At 34.6% G+C, this 12,154-nt stretch overlaps 2 protein-coding genes and 1 pseudogene across 3 annotated transcripts in view; 2 read left to right on the top strand and 1 right to left on the bottom strand.

The window, feature by feature from the left end:
• Positions 1–3,626, top strand: part of LOC125862953 (zinc finger CCCH domain-containing protein 64) — an 8,208-nt gene extending 4,582 nt beyond the window's left edge. Inside the window, exons 6-11 of one of the 2 annotated variants that reach the window (XR_007446083.1) lie at positions 419–855; positions 984–1,269; positions 1,951–2,044; positions 2,744–2,874; positions 3,032–3,241; positions 3,365–3,626. Coding sequence is in view for 1 of the 2 variants with exons in the window: in XM_049543079.1 (XP_049399036.1) it covers positions 419–855; positions 984–1,269; positions 1,951–2,044; positions 2,744–2,874; positions 3,032–3,160 (1,077 nt within the window). In the remaining variant the exon portion in view is untranslated. Of the gene's footprint in view, positions 1–418; positions 856–983; positions 1,270–1,950; positions 2,045–2,743; positions 2,875–3,031 lie in introns of both variants that reach the window. The other variant, XM_049543079.1, reaches the window with a different exon arrangement.
• A 1,486-nt stretch (positions 3,627–5,112) lies between these two features.
• On the top strand, positions 5,113–7,961 carry LOC125862963 (uncharacterized). The gene is made up of 4 exons (XM_049543093.1): positions 5,113–5,243; positions 5,360–5,466; positions 7,543–7,621; positions 7,697–7,961. Exons 1-4 carry the CDS (start codon positions 5,241–5,243, stop codon positions 7,742–7,744), a joined length of 237 nt encoding a protein of 78 aa, XP_049399050.1. The 5' UTR covers positions 5,113–5,240; the 3' UTR covers positions 7,745–7,961.
• A 1,464-nt stretch (positions 7,962–9,425) lies between these two features.
• Positions 9,426–11,604, bottom strand: LOC125862952 (probable polyamine oxidase 5; annotated as a pseudogene).
• Positions 11,605–12,154: the final 550 nt, after the last annotated feature.

The raw sequence follows: 12,154 nt of genomic DNA, 5'->3' as shown, positions 1-12,154 counted from the left end.
CCCCCCCCCCCCCCCCCCAAGGGTCCACACCATCACCACCAAAATAAATATGCCACGTAGTTATTGTTGAACGGTAATTATGATTATATATACTCAAAATGCCATAGAAACTCTTAAATCTATTCATTTTTCTGATGAATTCTGATCTAATTGTCAATTCTTGAAACGCCATTATAAGATATAAAGTGAATTAGAGCAAAGCTAGAAATTTCCTGAACTTCACACTTCTTTTAAATGGCATACAAGTTTATAACTAAAATGAAAGACTTCTCTGCTGAAAAATGCAGAACATATCTTCTTAGCTAAGTCTGCATCTATTTCTCGGTTTTTAAATGACAACTTCTCTCCACGTGATTTTAGGTCTACCTCAACCCTTATATCATTTTGAATCCTCATTTTATGCATGAGTTCTTCGCAGAAATTCATTCATGCGATATCCCCCACTCCAGCATCAACAATGTCAAAAACTGAGCTTAGTGCAAAGCCACCAAACACTACTTTATGTCCATATACAAATGTTGACAAAGCAGCACCACCCGATGGAGCGACAAAGAGGCCTGGTGATAGTACTTCTGAGTCACAGTATTGGAGGTATGATGTATCCAAGAAAAAGCAGAAACATGGAGATGGTGGTGGTGACAGACTCTGCTTTAAATTTGTCTCTTCTGGCTCTTGTCCAAGAGGAAACCAGTGCCAATTTAGACATGATGAAGAAGCTTCAGAACAATACTCAAGAGGTGTGTGTTTTGACTTTCTCAACAAGGGAAAATGTGAAAAAGGTCCTGATTGCAACTTCAAGCACAGTTTGCAGGAAGAAGGTGACAGATCAGCATCTAGGGCAGCAAGCTCTAACAGGTTAATATTTATCGAACTACTTGATTTTTCTTGATGACGTTGCAGTGTCAATATTTACTGGCTTGTGATCTTCATTAGTGCTCCCTTTCTTTTGTATAAGCTTTGTGGTAACTTTAACTGTTTTTCAGGTCAAAAGAATGCTGGTTTTGTTTGTCAAGCCCGAACGTTGAGTCACATCTCATCACTAGTGTCGGAGAATATTACTACTGTGCACTTGCTAAAGGACCTTTAACACCTGATCATGTGCTAATTATGCCAATTGAACATACACCCAATACGTTATCTCTGCCACTGGAATGTGAGAAGGAACTGGAACGACTTCAAAGCAGCTTCAAAGCTTACTTCAAAAAGCAAGGGAAGGAAGCAGTTTTCTTTGAGTGGGTATTTAAGCGAGGAAGTCATGCCAATCTTCAGGTATGGAAAAATTTACATTCATATATTGCTATGAATGTATTCCTGTATTCCTGTGCTGCATATTATTAAAAAGAAAAGAGGATATGTCTATACCACCATTCTGTCCTTAAAAATTGGTTTGTAAACATACCTTAGTCTACATGTTTTGTACTTGTGGAAAAAGGTTTTATGTAGCAGCTCCAACATGTTCTATTTGTGATCTCTAGCCTTAGGAACTCTGAATAAGCACAAAGCATTTGGCTAACAGGATTTATATTGAAATTACGAGTGAGAGATCAAATCAAAGAAATATGTAAGAATAAAATACTTAATCGGGGAAAAAAAAATGTTCAGTTTGTAGAAACTTGTTAAAACTTCAGTATGGTTTACCTAAACTGTGGTTGAGAAGAAAGATTCAAACAGGGATCAAACATGATTGACACTCGTCATGCAGGGCTTATAATAAAGACATCCAAAAAGCAGAGCCTTAAGTGCACCTTTTAGAAGTATGCATTTGATTGTACACCTGGATCAAACTGCAGCTGCCTTGTCTTAATAGATCAATCTCTTTTTTTAACATTAATAATATTATGCACAATTGTGTAATTGTCTCATGTCACAGTTCTTTAATCCATTACTTTTTCTTCTTTATTATTGCTTATTTACCATTATCTTAACCTCCACTCCCTGTGTCTATTGTAGGTTGTTCCTATTCCCTCGTCCAGGGCATCTGCGGTTCGAGATATTTTTAACTTGGCTGCTGACAAATTGGGATTCAAGCTTACTATGGTTAAAGGTATGTTCACTTTATTGTATGAAACCCTGAATCCCTGCCACATTCCCCAACCAGATAATAGAAAGAAAAATGGTAAAGGTAGAAAAAATAATGTGGAAAAAACAGCTCAGTTGTTATTCATGCCTCAGCATTAACTACTTGTCGTTATCCTTTAATTTCCTGGTAATGTATACAGACTGAAATGAGTAGTTTCTTCAAATGTCCTTACGAGCATGGCACCTGCATCAAGAGTACCCTAGGAAGGTTATCTCCACCACTGTCTTAATACCAAAACCAAAAAAAAAAAAAAGAGACTATAAAATTGAATATCATTTTCTTGAGAAGCTTTGGATGTGAACAATTTCTTTTGATAATTTACCATATTTATATATGCCCAGCACATTTGGGTGCATAGGTTACTCCTACATTATGTAGACCTATCTTGCAAGTTCTGCTCAACCGATAATTCTAACCATTGTTATACTAGGTAGCAGTACAGATGCTAAATTCTAAACCTCTGATTTCCTCATTAAATTCTTTTCTTGTCCTAGTCTCTGCTAATTGGAACTGTGGGTAAGCATGGTTGTGGAGAAAACCTCATGGATTTGAATATACTCCATTGGTGCTTTCATTGTTTTGCCTTTTAACTATCACAGATTGTCTTGCGTGAGAGCAATTCAGTCTAAGAGATGACATGTTGGTGCTTTCTTTTTACTGCAGAAGGAAGACAAGCATTGCGGACACAGTTCGACAGAAGTTGCAGCTTATTTTATGTTGAAGTTCCTGGAGGTGATATTTTGTCACATGTTATTGAGGAGAATGAAAAATTCCCAGCTCAATTTGGTCGGGAGGTAAGATGCGTCCACCTTTATCTAGTACTGTATCATTTAGCTAAAATCTTCGAGAGGTGATAAACGCTTAGTTTGCATCCTTTTTTATGTAAAATATGTCTTGAGAGCTATAATTTCGCTTTAGTAACAGACGTAATACTACATGAATGTCCCACAGGTTTTAGCAGGCTTGTTGAATATAGCAGATAGAGCTGATTGGCGAAATTGTAAGGTTGGTAAAGAAGAAGAAACTAAAATGGTTGAGAGATTCAAGAACGGCTTTCAAGAATACGATCCAAATCAATAGGATAGCCGAGAAATATGCAACACTATAGCGAGCTCTTTCTCTCGTGTTCTTCATTTCATGCAACTTCAACATTTCCTTGAGGTTCTCTTTGCTCCCGGCTTCTATCTAACTGCAAGTATCTGCAAATTCTTTACGTGCATGTGTTCGTGTTATGCTTGAACAGTCTCTATATGATTTTCTGAAAACACTGTTGTCGTGTAACAGGATGCTGTTGTAAACGCCTAACCGGGCAGCAACAACGTTGCTGCAATTTTCATGTATGTACTCAGTCTGTCAGTTAGGCTATTGAGGTAGTTGTTCGTGTATGAGCTTGTCAGTTTTCTTCAACTATCTGTTTTGATATAACGTAATACACAATTGTAACTTCTTTTTTCCTGAAGCAATTGTAACTTTATTGTCCACTGAATTGTTTTTTCTTTGTTAAAAATATTTGGATCCTTTATGAATTGCAACTGTGAGTTTATTATATTATGTTCCAAACTTTAAAGATTAATTTTTCTAAGGAATGAGCTATCAATGTACAATCACATTCCTATTAATGTCTTCAAAACTCTTTTTTTCATGGTTGCAAAAATAGTGGTTTATCAATGTTTTCAACACTTTTTTTTTTGTTTCTCATTCAGTGTCTGGTACTCACATTAGAGTTCGATTATTTCAGACTTGTACTGCGTGGGACTACATTCAGGGATAAATGCTTCCTACCAAAGATTTTTTTCATATTGGAGTTTGAATTCTGGATCTTTAGTTAAGAGTTTACAATAATACTTTCTTGACATAAATTTATTTTTTATATACGAAATTCAAGAGTTACTTCTTTAAGCTGTCACAATAATGTGTACATGTTTTTCCTACAAAAACTATTTGACTTAATTTACTTTTCATATTCGAAATTCAAGATTCACTTCTTCTAGCATTATACTTCAATTAACATACAATAGAATTGAAACACACTATTATAATTAACGTACAATAGAATTGAAACACACTATTATACAACAATAATGCCAGTGAAGTATCCTTGGGGCTAACAAAATGTTTAAAAAACAAGTAATCATCTAATCTGACTCATAAAATATTGATTTTTATAAATGAATATATTATCTACTAAAAAGTAAATATCAAAATAAACAATATGAATATTCACATTATTAATATTTTATTTATTTTTAATTTTTTTGTATGAGTTCTTGTTTTTTGAGAATCTAAACTTATTTTAACTTTTAGCTTGTGTTTATTCGTAAATATTGGTAATCAAATATTTTAGAGAGAAAGCCCAAAATAGTCCCTCATCTTTGGATTAAGACTCAAAGTCATCCTTGAGTTTTCACATGGAGCACTAATAGTCCCTCATGTTTGCAACATTAGTGCACTTTTGATCCTCCCCTAAACTTTCGCCTATTTTTTAACATCAATTTTTTTTCACAATTTTATGTAAGGAATGTCCAATCGTCTTTTTATATATTTAGTAGAAATAATAACTCTATGTGAGAAAAGATGAGAAGAAGAACACCTTGTTGTGTTTAGTAAAAATATTACTATAGCTAAACTAAGAACATATTAACATATGACGTTACAAGAAAAGAAAAATTTGTACTATTGCACGTGAAATTGTTGTGATGAACCTCTCGACTTTACCTGCAATACGATTTCTATTAATCAAAACAAGATGTTTTTCTTCTCACAATCTCTCACACAGAGTTATTATTTCTACTAAATATATAAAATGACGATTAAATATTCCATACATAAATTATGAATAAAATCAATGTTAAAAAATAGGCAAAATTTTGAAAGAGGACCAAAAGTGCACCAATATTACAAACATGAGGGACTATTAATGCTCCATGTGAAAATTTAAGAATGACTTTGAGTCTTAACCCAAAGATGAGAGACTATTTTGGACCTTTTCTCAATATTTTACTTTGTTTAACCCATTTTTGACCCGTCCACTCCGACCCGACCATTTGCCACTCCTTTCTTACTTGACTACTTAAAAGACGGAATCACAGCCGTAGCAGAGGCTTTCAACAGTGCGAGTCTACGCGAGATCATCTGATTTTCTCTCAAATTTATTGAAGAAATGGTATACAATTTCTTCTTCCTTGTTTAATTTTGCTGTTTTTCTTATAGATTCAGTGAATTTTTTGAAAATTTTGATGTGATTTAGTTGTTTTTTTTTTGGAATTTTTCTTGTGAAAGGCTCAATCAGCAAAACCGATCTCGAGTCCAGTACCTGATGCGTGGTACCCAACCCTAGCAGTGTTCATGCTTGCAATTGGTCTTGTTGTAACTGCTTCATTTTTCATGTAAGTCCTCGATCTGATCTTTTTCAATCTCATAAAATGGTGGATTTTTTATATTTTGCAATCTTTTCATGCATTAAAAAGATGTGTTATTTATCAATGTTGCTCATAAAATGGTGGATTTTGATATTTTTGCAATTTTTTTCATGCTTATTGATCAATGTTGGAATGAAATTGACTTGAATTAGAGTGATTTTGAGGGTTTTCTTTAGTGGATCTAATTAGATTAAGGGTGTGTTTGGCAGAGAAGAGGGGTTGCAACAGTAAGGTTGCGTGTTCGAGTTATAGAGGGAGAAAATACGGGTGTTTTTGGTATGAATTTCCAATTTTTTCATGTTTGGTTGGTCAAAGTATTATGGAAAATATTTTTTCTCTAGGAAAACAAGTTGCTTAACAATAAGGAAAATGACTTTCTTAATAGAAGTAGGGAAAAGAAGTTCCGTAGGTGACATTTCAAGTTCATTGTCTCCTCCTCCTACTGTCATAGCTTTTTGCTAGATTACATACAAATATTTGCTTATGCTACGCGTATACAGTTCCTGAGATTTTCCTTGCTATAACTGAAGGAGAGTATCTGAGTCATAGTTGATTGATATTTGATAGTATCAACATCTGTGTGAGAAGGGTGCTTTGTCAGTTTGTTGAAATGCAGTTGATTTTTTTTTTGAACAAAATAGACTGTTGAAGATTTAGTTGCATTTTGTGAGTCAGGATTTTAAATAACATACAATTGTTAATTTGGTTATCTAATATGAAGTACAATGTTTATTAGGAACATGTTACTTTTGTTGAAGAAATTTTTCTTTGGTGGCTGGTTGTGTTAGAATAGCTTGGGGATTAGGCATGCTTGTTGTAGCTGTTTTTGTTAATGATGAAAGTTTGAGAACAGCTTACATCAAATAGGATAAGAAATCTTAGGGGATGTAGATCATTCCCTATGTTGATCGGACTCTTCAAAAATGTCAAGGGTTGCGCGTCAGTTTCGCCAAAGGTAGTGTATTTTTGGAGAATCCGACACGGATGCGGCATCGAAAGTGAAGAGTCCGCGCAACTTAGATCATTCCTACTCCATACCCCTGGCATGTAGATATTATTCATTTTATGTGAATCACAACTATGTTTGATAGCTTCTTTTGGTTGTTGGAGTTAAACTTGAAGAGTTTGGGCCATTAAATTTTGGTCAACTTTATTTCGTGTTTAAAAGTGTCACATGCTTGTATTAGATTAACTGTCTAGCCAGGCAGAATGAGATATTTTTCCTTCCTTCTCGAGGTGGAAGGATGTAGGGAGTAAGTATGGATAGATTAAGCAACCTGGTGGGTTTATTTTCCTTTTTCCCCTTAAAAGCTTTAAGCCCTTTCCTTTTCCTTTTGAGAGAAATCGTGGAACTTGTTCCAAGGTACAATTAGAGCTCTCCACTTGTATTTAATGTGAAGCTTTAAGATGAAAAGTTCAAGTCACAATTACAGCGTAAGGGCTTGTAGCTAAAGTAGTCTTAATTGTATGTCTTCCTCCACATGATTTCAAAATTCTTTGGCTTTGACGCTGCCTACCTTGTAAGTAATCACTCTTCAGAAGTCTATATAAATTTACAATCAAAAAAGAAAACAAAGAGAAGTCTATACGACTTTAGAGTTGCTACTCTTAGATATGACCTATAGGAAAAAGTGGTAAAAGAAATCTTTTTTCTATTACCTTAGAGCAAACTAGCAAGGTTAAGAGCTTGCCCTCGGGCAGTTAAGATATTTGAGAGACATCACTTTCAGGAAGTAGGAAGTATCTGTTCTGTGACGTACTTCTTGATGAGTACATAGTCTACATAGTGAACATGGATATCCAACTTTGCTGAGATACAATTCTCCGAAATTCCTTTCTGATATATAATTCATGAAGCATGGCAATTCTCCAAAATCATTAAATTATAATACTTCAACGAATAAAAAATATTCTCGGATTACTCATCAGACTATAACTTTACAATGCTAAAGAGTAACAGTTTGCTGCAATTTTATTTTTTTGCGGGTTCTACAAGTGCTGTTGTCTTTTCTTCTTCTAACAAAACCTATGAATTTGTGACAGCTATGAAGCTACTTCTCCGAGGAAATACCGCAGTCTTGCAAAGGAGCTTGTAACAGGGACAGTGGCGTCTGTTTTCTTGGTACGTACACTATAATGATTTGATCTGTTGTTTTTGCTAGTTGCTTGTGCTGACTCCTCACCGCATCTCATGCAGGGTTTCGGATCCTTGTTTTTGCTACTTGCTTCCGGCGTATATGTTTGATCCATCCTCATGGATAGAGATATGAAGTTTTTTACTAATGTTCTTACATGATCGGTTTTTAGTACTGCTGTGATTTTATATGACTTATCGTTGAAGACAGTATCTATAGAACTGATTATTATCACCTAGTGCAGTCTGAGAATTTATAACTTAATGGCAAGCATTGGAGAACCAGTTTAAAATTTTCTGAGGTACAAGAAAATACTTCTTATGATCACATTACTTTATAGAACTAAAGTGAGTATCCCTTTGTTATGTTTTTTCTTGAGCCACGGGTTTATTGGAAACAACCTCTTTACCTCCCGAGGCAGGGGTAAGGATCCCTTTGCTTGGGTTTACCAACAGAAAACCTATACAGTCGAAGCCTGTCTATAATGATGTTGTTCGTCTGGATATTTTTTTGGTTACTATAGCGAAATGTTGTTTGTAGAGAACATAGAATATAACATAACATGTAAAGTCAGTTTCAAAATACACTTAAATTGGTTATAATGAGATGTTATAGAGATGTCTGACCATAGATATACTTTGTTAGTGTAAAGTAATAAAATGATGCTAAGTTTCTACTACATGCTGCAAATCTTGCAAATAGTAGACAGATTTTAGAACTTTAAATAAGTGAATGTTATCATTGTCTTAGTTTGTACCTTAATTTTGTGACAAAGGGGACAAGGAATAATTAAAAAGAAAATTATTAGTTTTATTTTTTCCAAAAATTGAAATGAACTTGTGAAATTAAACCGGATAAGTCTCAAGTTCGAAATTCCTTGCCAGCAAAAGCAAGAAATTTGTCTTCTAGGTTGAGCTCATCACACTGAGCTTGTTTAGTACTGGCTACCTCTCTTGTGTAGTTGCGAGCTATTGCATAGGAGCAGGAGTTTCCCTTAAGTCCGCCGTCAAATCCCAGGGCTCAACCCTGGACAGGCGGTGGAAACTACCTAGCTGGAGTACGGTAAGGGCAGAGGGAATTTCTGGTGGAGTGGTGTACATACCTTAGTACGGGTTACCTCTCCTATATGGTTTGCAAGCTATTGCATAGGAGCCGGAGTTTTTCCTTGTGCACATCCAAAGGTAGCAGATGTGGGTTTTCCTTGTCACAAAAAAAAAATACATTGTATATGTTGTTGTATATGTGTATCACACTCTCTTTGACATCAATTGTTGAAGGGGTAAATGATATGTTACAATAGAATAGGGGAGCAATAGGATACCTGCATAGTTAAAGATCGTAATAAGAGGAAATGGGCTATTTGGGATTTTTTTTAGGTATTTTCCCAATATATACTGTTAAAAAACTTCCAACTACATCCTCATGTTCATTTGTCAATAAAGTTTATTTTTTTGTTTCCCACCTGGTGTCCAAAGCCCACATTGGAGCTCCAACTAAATCCGGATCGCGCTCTGCAGGGCCCATTCGGAGGTGGCGCTCCCAACAGGATTTTATCCATACCCAGGGCTTGAACCCGAGACCTCTGGTTAAGGGTGAAACACCCCCACCAGTGCACCACAGCCCATGTTGGTCATTTGTCAATAAAGTTAAGAAAGCAAGAACCATCAAATTATAGAAAGGAATTAAAACAATACAAAATGAAAAGCTTCTTTAGTTCCCTTTACTCTTTCAAATTCCCATCATACAGAGGGAGTATAACAAACACACAATTCCAAATGAATATGAAAAAACAATAACAAGACAAACAAGCAAACAAGAACAATCTTTTTTCAGACATCAACACATTGAAAATGCTCAAGAAGCCTATTAGCTTCTCTAAGACCAGTAAGATAAGCTCCATGAGTTGTTGAATAGTAATTTCTACTCGTTGCTTCACCTGCAAATAAAACTTGAAGTCGAGGACTCTTCTTCGAATTTTTATCATCACTAATCTCTTCAGGCAATGGTTCCGCCATAGCATCCAAATCATCTCCACTTGATCCTACAGCTATATGAGTATATGATCCCAAAAACAATGGATCAGTACCCCATTTGCACTTCAAAACTTTACTAAACTTGATGGAATTCTTGAAATGCTTTGTGTTTGCTAGAAACTGTGACATTGTTGTCGAGACCCCCTCGATGATCTCCTCATCATCAAGAGTTTCAACCTTCATAGCTTCTTCACCTGCAAACCATGATACCACAACTCTTGACTCTGGATAAACTGGATGTGTAAGTGTAGTCCTCCTTATCCACAAGGGGATTTTCGGGTTCTTCAGTTTCGAGCCTGGCTGATGAAAAACCATCATCATGTTAGGGAAATTTATCCCATCATGATGAGTTGGGCTAAGTTGCAAGAACACCTTATCAACAACACCAAAACCAAGTCTTGAAATTGCTTCAGTCTTGAACTTAGGAAGGGGAGGACTAAAAAGACTCGAGTCCTCGCGAATTCCTTGTTTTAGAACTCCTAATGAGACTGTAACAATGACATGATCAGCATACATAACTGATCCATCACTAAAATGCAACTTCACTGGCTTATTACCATCACTATTTTCCAATTGCCATTCAATTTTCGAGACTTTTCGACCTAATTGGATCAAACCAGATGGTAAAACAGAAGCCAAAGATTCAACAACAGATGAATACCCTTTGGCTATTGTTATTTCATCTCCAGGAAAATTACAATACTCACTTTCTCCATTGAAATCTAAAGTACCTAAATCACCAGCAGATGAATAATGCCTATGCATATTCTCAAACATAGCAAAAATACCTTCTTCAAGTGCTTTTCTACTCCAATTTTCAAAAACTTCAACATTTTCTCCATCTTTCTCAATACCAACATTTTCAAGATCGAAGCTTTCTACATTTTCTTGATCTTTCTCAATACCACCATCGTCAAGATTGAAGCTTTCAACATTTTCTTGATCTTTTTCAATACCACTATCTTCAAGATTGAAGCTTTCTACATTTTCTTGATCTTTCTCAACACCACCATCGTCAAGATTGAAGCTTTTATCTTGATCTTTTTCAATGCCACAATCGTCAATATTGAAGCTTTCAACATTTTCTTGATCATTTTCAACACCACCACTTTCAAGATTGAAGTTTTCAACATTTTCTTGATCATTTTCAACACCACCACTTTTAAGATTGAAGTTTTCAACATTTTCTTGATCTTTTTCAATACCATCATTCTCAATATTGAAGCTTTCAGCATTTTCTTGATCTTTCTCTAAACCCCAGTAAAACTTGAGCCCTTTTCTAAGATAAGAACCCATACTTATCTTATCAACACCACCATTTTCTTCAAGATTCAAGCTTTCAACAATCTTTCTACCAAGCCCACCATCAAAATCCCCTTCATCTGATGAAAACTCCAACAGATTACTAAAAAAATTTGATACCGAGTTAACAAAGGATGAATGTACCTCATGTCCATCTTCTGTTATAGTCACTTTTTTATCGACTTTACCTCCCATACTATCCCATGGCTTATCAGTTTTAAATCCATTGATTTCTTGAGCAATTTTGTATATTGGATTTCCTTCAATTCCATGAATCCAAGTTGCACCCATTTCAACTCTATCACCACAAAATTCAGTAGTGAAAATTCTTCCACCAATTCTGTTTCCACCTTCTACAACACAAAGCTCAAATAGTTCATTTGAGTTTTGTGTTGTGTAGAGCTTTTTAGCTGCTGTTAGACCAGCAATTCCTGCCCCAATTATAACAATTTTGGGCTTTTGAGACACCATTTTAGAGGCAAACTTAGACAAATCTTTTTTATCGATAACCTCAGACCAATCAATTGAAAAATAATGAAAATGTTGTTAAAACAAAGAACTTGTTTTGTTTGTGAATATGAAACTACTTGAGCAACAAGCAAATATATATTTATATAATATAGGAGGGTAATCATAGTTTTTTTTTACATAATTTATACTTATAGTTCTTCGGTTATTGATAAATTCTTATTTTAATTCTTATAAAGGTTATTAAGTGATATGATTTTTTGAATATTCACGAGTAAATGGATCAAAAGTGTATATTTTGATTAATTGAAGTTTAAATATGTTTAGTCAGATATCATAAGGATTGAATTGAGGAACCAAAATTGACCATTAAAAGTTAAAAGGGTAGAGTGAAATAATCTATAAATGTGATTTGTTAACCATAATTATGGGGTAAGTTGATGGATTAGTAGTATTCAAATTTGGCAAAAAAATTATTGAAACATCTCCAAAGATGAATTAAAATAAATCTCTAATTTTGGTAATAAATTTAAATCTCTAATTTTGGTAATAAATTTAAATCTCTAATTTTGGTAATAAATTAATTATACATCTTTGGTAAAATAATAATTGAAATATCTTTGTGCTCATAGTAAATAGTAATATAATTTTATTTTATTTTTGGTCTATATAGTAATACATGTTTATGCCAACATGGCAAGTATTATTTTTTGTGTT

This window comes from Solanum stenotomum, chromosome 4 (assembly GCF_019186545.1).
Source record: "Solanum stenotomum isolate F172 chromosome 4, ASM1918654v1, whole genome shotgun sequence".
Taxonomy (NCBI): domain Eukaryota; kingdom Viridiplantae; phylum Streptophyta; class Magnoliopsida; order Solanales; family Solanaceae; genus Solanum; species Solanum stenotomum.
This window is presented reverse-complemented; position numbering and strand designations above follow the sequence as displayed.

Coding starts and splice junctions, on each gene's coding strand:
- LOC125862963 (XM_049543093.1), top strand. Junction 5,467..7,542: donor GTAACTGCTTCATTTTTCAT/GTAAGTCCTCGA, acceptor AATTTGTGACAG/CTATGAAGCTACTTCTCCGA. Junction 7,622..7,696: donor CAGTGGCGTCTGTTTTCTTG/GTACGTACACTA, acceptor CATCTCATGCAG/GGTTTCGGATCCTTGTTTTT.